The following is an 11,061-nucleotide window of genomic DNA, read 5'->3' on the forward strand; positions in this document are numbered from 1 at the left end:
AATAAAATGCAAGAATTTTCATCATGCATAGTTTGCAGGCTCCTTAAGAGGGGGTTCTCTTTAAGAGGCTGGATGTTCAAGATTCAACAAATAAATCTTGGCAAGTCTTTTATCACACAAACACTTGGTTTGGTTATTTAGCCGCTTTAGTAATACAGCATACTTATACTCTAACTGGAAGTGGAATAAACACTACATGAAAAATGCAAACCTATCAAGTTTGTTAGTAATAACTATTACACCTCTTAACAGTAAGACTATTATCTGGATTTCAAACATTTTATTTTCTTTCAGAGCACAATTTATAGCATTGTATTTTACAAATCAGAGTATAACCAAACAACAACAAAAAACCTTTTCTTAAGGACCACTTCCATTGCTCATTTGAAATATATCGATGAAACGATTCATTTCCACATGAAAAGTTACTAAAATAATTCCGAGTAGTGTTGATATAAGCTACAATTTCAGCCCAACTATTTCAATTATGGGTATTATGATTTCAGATTTTCAAGGATGCAACACTACACTGAGTTGTTACTTCCAAGGCAAGAAAGAAAAAATCACTAGCAAATGCATTTGGGCCATCGTTGTAATTTTTAAAGAATCTTTAAATAAACCATATTTATTTGAGGAGGTAAGTAGAAAAACTTAAGATGTTTGAGATACACCATCCCTACGATGAACTGTATCACAGACACAGAGTTAAAACATTCTTGGTAAAATAACGTGGAAGGATTTATACAGGGGTGGGCAAAGTACTTTACAGTTGCAGGTACATGAAAGTGTGTTCTTGTATTATTTATTTATTGTATTATTTCCCCTATGAAGAACTGTAAACCTACTTTTGCCCACCTCCCATATACCACAAATTTAGCAAAACACCTTTATGTATAAAAGCCTAAATATCTTAGGAGGTTTAGATTACTGAGAAAGACAATCACTATTGATAATTCTTAGAGGCTGGTTTCTTTTAAATATTAAAAACTTGCCCATGAGCTCAGATGCCGTCTAACTAGGTAAGTGTTCAAGAACGCCAAATAAGAAACACGAACTACAAATGTCCATTCAAAATTTCTATTCTTTAACAATGTTTTATAGATCCACAGATTTTGATTCCAGAGTTTGCACACTTATGAGAGATTTGTTTGTTTTTTTTGCAGGGCATGTGAAGGTTTATTCCCCTTTACATTACTTTTCATCACAGCAAAGTTCTCTGGAGACCAGCAGAATAAAAGCATCACATGCTACATGGTGGATCTCTTCTTTTAAAGTTGCACATAAATTCAGTGTGGCTAGTGAGGTCTAACTAGTCCAGCCTTTAATTTCATTTTACTAGAGTTGCCATGAAAAAATGAATGAGAAAGGATGAATCTAAATTCCTAGTAACATACCAAAAAAAAAAAAAAAAAAAAAAATAAAGGACACATAATAAAATATACCCTAAACACAAAGTATATATATAATACACTGTGCAGCATGACATTGTCTTTATTATATTCTCCATGGTAGCTCTTCCATTCAGAAATGGGAGACTATCTTTTCATTAAGCTGTTATTCCTGCCTCTTTTCCCAGCTTAGGGATCATTTGAAAAGGGCTTAATTTGTACAAGTTGTTATGAAATTTTCATTTATACATAAGTAATGTGTATAAGTCATTTAAAATTGTAGCTTACACATATAACTTCTGAAATAAAACAATAATCTTTTAGTTCTGTAAAAACATTCAACATACATGCATATGATCAAAAAAATCTTGGTTGGGGTATTTTGTATGTACAGTGAGTTTAAAAAAAAAATTTACAACCAAATCAGTATTTCCAATGTTAAGATAACTGGGTGCCACCTAGTGTTCAATTTCTGCAACTACTAACCTTACAAATTCAAAATTGCTATTAAAACCCAGGTTCTATTATTTCTGATTTCAAATGCAGATTTCTGCATCCCTTAATTTTGTTCAAAACCTCAAGGATACATGTAGGTAACTGGAATATATAGAAATACACTGTACAGTCAACAGGCTAGTAAAAACTAGGGCTTACTTATAAGTGATAAGTACAGGGCAAATGGTTTATTTAAAGCATCCATTTATTTACTGGAAGTGGTCAAAATAGGAAAGGTTTTTTTCCTCTTTTCAAAAATAGATGTGCTCTCTCTTTTACCCATAAACTCCATTACACCCGAAGAACAAAGTGAGCTTAATATTTCACTTAATTCAACACTACCGGTTTTTAAAGAAACACCTTAGAAACAAATCAGTATGCTTTAACCCAACTGCATTCAAATTAAAGGGATTTTAATCTTCTTTTATAGGCCTCAGCCGAAATCCAAATTGTTGAACAATCCTCAGAGAAGTTGGAATGCAGAATGTTGAGGTTAAGTTAGATCTGAAAGGGAAAAGAATATCAGATCAAATGAAAAACAGATTCTTATATTGCAGCAGCCTACCACGTAAGGGGCACCTTAGGCTATCTGGGAAACAAATCCAATCTTAAGAGGAAATCCTGTATACCATGCTTTTCTCAATTCTGGTCTGCTGCCAGTAAATCTTTACCACCTCATTTAGAATGTTACATGTCATATTGAATATTCTTAATAAAGTGTAGTGTCTCCTTGCTTCTGTGCTAGTGATATTTTATTTTGGGGGTTGGAGCAGAGCATTATTTAAGAAAGGAACAAGTGTGATACTGACCAAATTCTCCTCTTTCTAGTCAACCTGGTTATAAGACTGAATACCTATAAATTATCTAGAGAAATGTCTCGGGGAAGAAGGTTCTCAGGTGATAAACAAAGCCACCCTTACAAATGTTAAAGAGAACAGCAGCCCCCTTAATAACCACTGCTTTATCTTTCCCCTGCCAGCCTGCTGGGCCCAGTCCTGAGGAAGCACTGGCAGAGATTCAGAATTTTTGTTTTTCTTAGACAACCTTTCTCCTGTCTAGATTCTCAACCTATCACCTCTGTATCACCTCTTCCTATTCAGGCATGTTCTCTGGTTAGGTTCTTAATTTCTGAAGAGGCCTTCTACCCTAGCTTAGCTGTCCAAATGTTTGGGTCAACCCCTTAAACTACAACCATGCCAGGTTCTTATCACAGAATATAATCGATAAATCTACTGTCAAGGTACCACTAACAGTTTAGTCACAAGAATCCTCTAGCTCAGGGTCTCCAAAAGGAGTGAAACTAAAAAAAAAAAAAAAAAAAAAAAAAAGATATATTTATTTCTTATCCTTTTTCATTTTTTTTATTTTAGGGTGGGTATGCTTTAATGTTTAAACAAAGCATTAGTACAGTAGTACTATATATTTAAAAATTCATAAATGTGTCTAATGGTTTGATGATGCATCAAATATAAGATGGACTGATTGATGAATAAAGATACATATATACATGATAAATCAAGTACAGGAAAATGTTCATTGTAGAATCTCAGTGATGCCTAACTCAGACATTCCCAAGACCAGTCTTTCTATTTTTGAAAAACTCTGGTAATTCTTTGTACAATCTTGGTCAGAAACAACTGCTCTAGGCATATGAAAATTTCATCTTTAAAGCAAATCAAACATTAGTATTATTTTTAGACTTATATATACACAGGTGGTTTCTGAACTACATTTTTATTTAAAGGGGAATGAAAAGAAGAGCCCAAACCAAATTTGAGTAATCCTATATAATAAAGAGCTAATATGCAAATGGTCATCACACCCTCACGCTGCTCAGACCCTCAACACTGGGGAGAGAGGAATGAGAACCAGCCAGGCACAAATGAGCTCGTGAGAGAGGAACGGGGACCAGCCAGGTTGCGGCCCGGGAGAGGGACAAGCCGCCTGCCCCGCGGTCTCAGGTGTCAGCGCCTGTGGCTACAGCCCAGGTGAAGCTGCCCGCCCACGGTCCCCGGGTGCCTGTGGCCAGCCAGAGGAGGGAATCCTAGGTCCCGGGTGCGGAGCGAGGCAGAGACGGTTAGGGGCGATCAGGCTAGCAGGGGAGCAGTTAGGGGCAATCAGGCAGAGGTGGTTAGGGGCGATCAGGCAGGCAGGCAGAGGGGTTAGGGGCAATCAGGCAGGCGAGCAGTTAGGAGCCAGTGGTCCCGGATTGGAGAGGGTGCAGGCTGGGCTGAGGGACCCCCCCCCCCCCCCCCGTGCACGAATTTTGTGCACCAGGCCTCTAGTTATTAAATAAACTTATATTGCCCCAAATTAAGTTTGACCAGAAGGGTAATGAGGCATTTACTCTTATGAGCATCACTACTTTACTAAAGTTAGGAAAAACAATACATTTTCCTCAAAATAAACATACTAACTCTAAACCAAGAGATTGCCAATAGTGCATATCCAGCAGATAACATCATATGGTGGCAAAAAGCCTTGATTTTAACAAAGCTTTTAATGTATGTTGTAATTTCAATGCTTTTTATCAAGCTGGTTCAAACCAGATACCTTATACCAGTATTTCAATCAAGAGAAGACATGTTTTTGTGGTAAGATACTATATTTCTTACAACTAAAGTTCTTAAGAGAGATCTCTTTAGATATTCTTTTTTTGGGTTTGTTTTATTTATTTTTTAAACTTTTCCCACCTCCACCCAACCCTGCCCCCCTTTCCTCTGGCCATCACCACACTATTGTCTGTGTCTATGGGTTATGCATATATGTTCTTTGGCTAATCCCTCTACCCTCTTTCAGCCAGTCCACCCCTCCTCTCTTTATTGCCAAAGCAAATATTGATCTTTCTAGGAAGAAATGTTGAAAATAGATGACTTCTCAAAGTATAAACAGTTGATTAGTTGTCTACTGAATATTTTAATTCATGTTCAAGTCTCAAAATATACCCTTATTTAAATGTTCAACATTCTTAGATTAAAGGAAGTTGGGGGAAGGAGCTGGTTTCTCTGTGGATAATTCACAAACATTGAAAAATGCAAGGCGCATTTACTTACATCATCAATGTCTTCGTCATCGTCACCAATGTCATCAAACTGGATTTCATCGTCATCTCCAGGACCAAATGTATCAGTTTCATTGATTTTAGCTAAAGAAACAAAAATAAATATACTCATATAACATAACCAAGATGTTATTAAAATGAATAATTGCCCACTGAAAGCGGTTTGATATCAAATGTTGAAATATAAAAGGAGACTCTTACAATTCAAACTTTTAATATAATTAAATCTAAGTTTTATGATCAGAAAGATCCTAACTTTGATTTAACAATGCTATTATACAGAACAGTATTTGATAAAACAAAACCTCCAACAAAGTGACTGGTAAGTCAAGATAGAATGTACTTGTGCTATAATTTTCTTTTGTTTAAAAGGTATTTTTAGTAAGGCAGAATCTAATGACACAAATTCTGAAACTATTACAACTTCCAGCTGTGCTTTAAAAAAGGTTTGAGTACAACCTAATAACTCACTGATCATCAGACTTGTCAATCAGAATCTTTGGTCAAATCATGCTATCCCTAAGCAATGAAAATGAACCAGAAAGTGCTAGCCCTTCCCAGATATATTAGCATTTCCTAGATTTGAAATGCCAAGTAATTCATTTCAGCAGGATTTTCATGGTCTACAGTATTCTATGTTTAAAAATTCATAAATCTGTGATTATTCTAATAACTTGGAGATACATCAAAATATAAGATATAATACAAAATTCTTGTAAAATGCAGGCTTACAAAATAGTATATAAAGTATATTTCCCTTTTGATAAGGTTGTGAGGGACTTATTTTTGTTTTGTTTTCCACATTAAGAACGCATAATTTTTTGTACTGGGGGAGGAAACAAAGAATGTTGGCTTAAAAAATTCTGTGGGATTCTGTGATACTAGGTACGATAAATTGAAGACTGCCTTTTTAATAAAAATCAACAATAGTACCTAATTAACTACCCTTGCTTCACATTTAAAGTTAGACAAACACTAACATTCTCTTTGAGAAATGACTTTTAAAATACTCAACAAAATGTTTCCTTTGGTATTATGCAGAAATCCAGGGTTTATAAAGTATATAACTCCTCAACCAAAGTATACTTATTAGAAACAGAACCTCAGGTATCTAATATTATGAAGTATAGGCAGTCAGACTTAAAACAAATCATGTAAGCACAAAAGTAAGTAAGCAAAATCCACAAAATTCTACCCAAATCCCTTCCCTTGATACGACCAGGTAATAGCACCATGACAGGTTAATATAGTAACTGAGACATTACCATGCTCCGGAAGCTCGCCATATGCCTTCAGACTTCTCGCTTCATCAGCATTGTATTTTAAAATTACATCAGCTTTATTATCCTTGAAAAGAGAAAAATAACAGATTATGGCAAAATATTAAGTTTTCTCCTACCCTCTGAAAAACATCTTCGGGTTTAACCCAGTATGAAGCTGGCATGCATAAATGAATAATGATCAACAGGCTTAGGGAAGATCTTCGCAGATCTCACTTTAATAAGAGCAGAACTGTGCAGACCTAATCTTGTGGATTATTTACTATTACCCTCTGATTAGAAGTCTTTTGAAATACAAAAATTCCCTGGAACCATAATTTACAGGGTTATTAAACATTAAATACTGCAATTCAAAAATCGAGAGTGGTATAATGACCCAAGGAAATGAATACACTTTCCATGTACCAGTGGTTCTCAGGGTAGAATTGATCAGGATCTCCTGTGGGGCTTTTACACCTCCTGAAGATAGATTAGTTGATGTGGAGGGAAGCCATGAATTTACTTATACATCTTACATAAACTGTAATGTGTGTAAAGAAGCCCAGGGGGAATCTTGTTAGAATGCATATCCTGATTTAGGAGGCTTGGGGTAGGGGTCCAAGGATCTGCATTTCGAACAAGTTCCCAAAAGCTAGCGATGCTTCTGGTCCCTGGACCACCCTTTAAGTGGCAGGGGCAGAGAAGGATCATGGGAAATTAAGAATCAGAAAAGTTGGTCTTGGCTGTTATTTTCTAGTCAGAATGTTGTATCTTTTGGCACCTTGGTTTCCTATCTTCACACAGGAAACTATTATCCCTACTTCTGGGGTTATTTTTGAGATCAAAAGAAGAGAACGGACATTAAAATGGTATGAATTTAAAGCAGGCTTTCTTAACCTCAGCACTACTGATATTTTTGGCTACTGATATCTTTGTTGCAGGGCCTGTCCTGTGCATTGTAGGATGTTTCGCAGCATCTCTGGCCTCTACCCACTAGATGCCAGCAGCACTGTCCCCCTCCCCCAGGTGTGACAACCAGAAATGTCTCCAGACACTGCCAAATGGCCCCTGGACATAAAAAAAAAAAAAAAAAATCACCCATGATTGAGAACCATTGATTTAAAGCAACAACTGTAATTCTTTATTCTGGAATATAGACATATATTTTTAAAAATAAAAACATTTTATCACTCACGAGATTTAATACACAGTGGTAAGTTCCAGCAGGTAGAACCAAATAGATTTCACAGACCCACAATGTCTCCAGGTTGAGTTCATGAGGGCAAACTATAATTTTCTTACCTAAGTGCTGATCTAAATTTAGAGTAAAAACTTATATCATGGTTTATACTGTAATTAACTGTGTGCCTTTCTTATTCCCCTCATTACCAGGGTGTTCACATCTTGTGGGATGGCAGCATGAATCATTCAGCTGTAGCCCCATGAGTAACTCTTTCCAGATTTTGAATTCAAGACGTATAGTTTAAAAAAAAACTGGGGCGGGGCCCTGGCCGTGTGGCTCAGTGGTAGAGTGTTGGCCTGCACACCGAAGGGTCTCGGGTTCAATTCCTGGTCAAGTGCACGTACCTGGGTTGCAGGTTGATTCCCCGGTTCCTGGGGTACATGGAGAAGTAACCAACCGATGTGTCTCTCTCACATTGATGTTTCTCTCTCTCTCTTTTTCCCCTACCTCCCTTTCACTCACTCTAAAAATTAGTGGGAGCCAAAACCGGTTTGGCTCAGTGGATAGAGCGTCGGCCTGCGGACTGAAGGGTCCCAGGTTCGATTCCAGTCAGGGGCATGTACCTGGGTTGCGGGCACATCCCCGGTGGGGGATGTGCAGGAGGCAGCTGATCGATGTTTCTCTCTCATCGATGTTTCTAACTATCTCTCTCTCTCCCTTCCTCTCTGTAAAAAGTCAATAAAATATATTTAAAAAATAAAATAAAAAAATAAAAATTAGTGGGAAACAATACCCTCGGGTGAGGATTAACAACAAAAAAGGTGGGAGGACCAACATAAGATTACATTTTTATTTTGCCAACTAAGAACACTAACAAAACTACTATTCACTATCTCATTCCAAAAAGGAAACTTTTTTTTTGTTAATCCTCACGTGTGGATACATTTTTCCATTGATTTTTAGAGAGTGGAAGGGAGGTAGGATAAGAGAGAGAGAAACATCAATGTGAGAGAGATACATCAATTGACTGTCTCCTGCATGCACATTGATCAGGGCTGGAAATTGTACCTACAGCCCAGGTACATGCCCTTGACTTGGAATCAAACGTGCGACCCTTCGGTCCATAGGCCAACATTCTAACTACTTAGAAACACCGGCCTGGGTTAAAAAGGAAAAATTTTAAATATCCGAAAAGGAAAAAGGACCACTTAGCTTCATGAAAAATTTACATGGCCTGCATTTCTTCTACAGTGAAAATACGAACTCCACAGACTGGCATTTGGGAACCATAATCTCGGGGTTACCTAGCACAATGCCTTATGAAATGTTTGCTGATACAATGGTGAGGCACATACTGGGCTAGAACTGCTCAAATACGGTTATGACTTATGTTCCTAACACTAATGGATCATCAAAATCTGGCAAGTGCATAAAAATGTTATTTTATTTTTTTTACCTGGTAATCTCGTAGACCAACTAATATTATGTCTGAGGTATTTATCCAAACCTATAAAAGAAATAAAAATAAAGAATCAAGAGCAACACTGAATCAGCATTCCCATAAAATGCTATTCACCCAACTGTGATTTAAGTAACTACATTTAGAAACAGGAAAAAACAAAAACAAACTATAGCAAGCAGTTGTGCCTGTTTCAACTTTCCTGTAATTTGGAATATTAAAAAAATACTCTTATTTAACTACCTGGCAGTTTACTAATTCTAGAGGAATGATAAATTTAAAAAGGGATTCCCCCCATGAAGTATTCTAAGTGGTTAGTTATCTATCCTTTACATGTAAGAATAAAAAATTAGATATGTTGCTTCATCTGCCTCCCTCCCTTCCTTCCACTTCCCCACCCCAACTTTTTAGTTTGTTAACTGAAGGATTAAAAAACAAAATTTGAAAAATAATCATAAAATCAGAGTTGGAGGAACTTTTAACTAATTTAACTAATAAATCTGCCCGAACACCGAATGTGATAGGACATTAGCCTTTCCCAAATTAGATCACAATTCAGGAAATTTAACATTAATGTAACACTTAATAGCACTCCAGCCTTTTTTTTCCTGATTTATTTTGCAGAGAGTCCCTCAATTTGGATTTGTCGATCATTTCCTCTTAGGTTCAGGTTAAACATTTTTGGCAGGAATACAACATAGGTGATGCAAATTGAGTCTTTAAATAGAATCTGCAAATCACAGTTCTACTGAACTCTTTTGGTAACTTATAAAAACGAGGTCCTTGGCCCATAAAAACTGTAGAGACATTTGCACCCCTCCCCTTAACCACAATTTTGTATTAACTAAAACAAATATCCACACCTACCTTTTTCCTCAATTTCCCCCTGATGTGACACAATCTCTTTACACCATCAAAACACATTGCTTCTAAGCGCCCGTTTCCCAACATTTTGATTACCTGAGCATATTCTGGGGGAGGGAAAAGAAAAGGGCATAAGATATTGTTCAACTTTTGATAAAAACAATTTGGAAGTCCACATAAAAGTGACTAGAACATATAGGTGGTACTAGCTGGGAATAAATACATGCAGTAAAGTAAATGAAAAGGAGTGACAAACCCCAAGCTAGTTAATGGTAGAGCCACAACCAAGACTCATCTCTTCTATCAGAAATGTTTTTTCATGACTGTTTGCTTTACTTTTGGAGAGCAAGGTGGCTTATCCCAAAATGTACACACTATACCTCCTCAATCTCTTGAAGCCTTTGCCAATTTTGAAGCTCCTTTCCCTTCTAACCTTTAGAGCAGTGGTTCTCAACCTTCCTAATGCCGCGACCCTTTAATACAGTTCCTTACGTTGTGGTGACCCCCAATTTAATTGTTATAAATTGAACATAATTAAAGCATAGTGATTAATCACAAAAACAATATGTAATTATATATGTGTTTTCCGATGGTCTTAGGCGACCCCTGTGAAAGGGTCATTTGACCCCCAAAGGGGTCGAGACCCACAGGTTGAGAACCGCTGCTTTAGAGGATAATCTCAACACACTTGGTAGATTTGGCAAATAAACGTAGCTTAAATGTTAATTAAGCTACTTTTGTTAAATTAGAATGTCTTAGTAATTATTCTGAAGTTTTTGTAAAGCCAGAAAGATGTTCTTAGGCAAAATGCCAAGTTTTTAATGAAAATCTTTTCAAAAGGGTACCCAGGAAGCCAACTGGTTTCAATGCCATTTGAAAAACTGAGATTCTGAGCATTAGCTTGTACATCGGCCTGTCTCTTTTATCAGTAAATGACAGAAGACACAGGGGGAGAGGGGCCATCACTTCAGAACCTTTACTTACTCAAGCAGTACATTAAACTAACCGCCAAAGAGGATACCTACTAATTGGTAAATACAGTGATGTAACTTTGAAAAATTGATTGTGGGGTTGACAAGTGGAAGTTACCCAGACTACATACAGTGAACCTAGCACTTCAACATGGTGGTCAAAGACAGCTTTTCGCCAAGACAGTGTGGTTTAGTGGTTGAGCATCAACCTATGAACCAGGAGGTCATGATTCGATTCCTGGTCAGGGCATATACCCGGGTTGTGGGCTCGATCCAAAGTATGGGGCATGCAGGAGGCAGCCAGATAATGATTCTCTATCATTGGTGTTTCTATCTTTCTCTCCCTCCCTGAAATCAATAAAAAATTAAAAATAAATAAGT

General features: G+C 36.9%; 1 protein-coding gene across 2 annotated transcripts in view; it reads right to left on the bottom strand.

Moving 5' to 3' along the window:
* Positions 1 to 204: 204 nt before the first annotated feature.
* The window catches only part of EIF1AX (eukaryotic translation initiation factor 1A, X-linked), a 17,301-nt gene continuing 6,444 nt past the window's right edge, over positions 205 to 11,061 (bottom strand). For both annotated transcript variants that reach the window (XM_005870959.2, XM_014543469.1), the window contains exons 3-7: positions 9,713 to 9,816; positions 8,843 to 8,893; positions 6,210 to 6,291; positions 4,937 to 5,028; positions 205 to 2,387 (exon numbers count right to left, since the gene is read on the bottom strand). In XM_005870959.2, the coding sequence (XP_005871021.1) occupies positions 2,382 to 2,387; positions 4,937 to 5,028; positions 6,210 to 6,291; positions 8,843 to 8,893; positions 9,713 to 9,816 (335 nt within the window). In that variant the 3' untranslated portion in view covers positions 205 to 2,381. The remainder of the gene's footprint in view (positions 2,388 to 4,936; positions 5,029 to 6,209; positions 6,292 to 8,842; positions 8,894 to 9,712; positions 9,817 to 11,061) is intronic.

The sequence above is a fragment of the Myotis brandtii genome, unplaced genomic scaffold, assembly GCF_000412655.1.
Source record: "Myotis brandtii unplaced genomic scaffold, ASM41265v1 scaffold326, whole genome shotgun sequence".
Taxonomy (NCBI): Eukaryota; Metazoa; Chordata; class Mammalia; order Chiroptera; family Vespertilionidae; genus Myotis; species Myotis brandtii.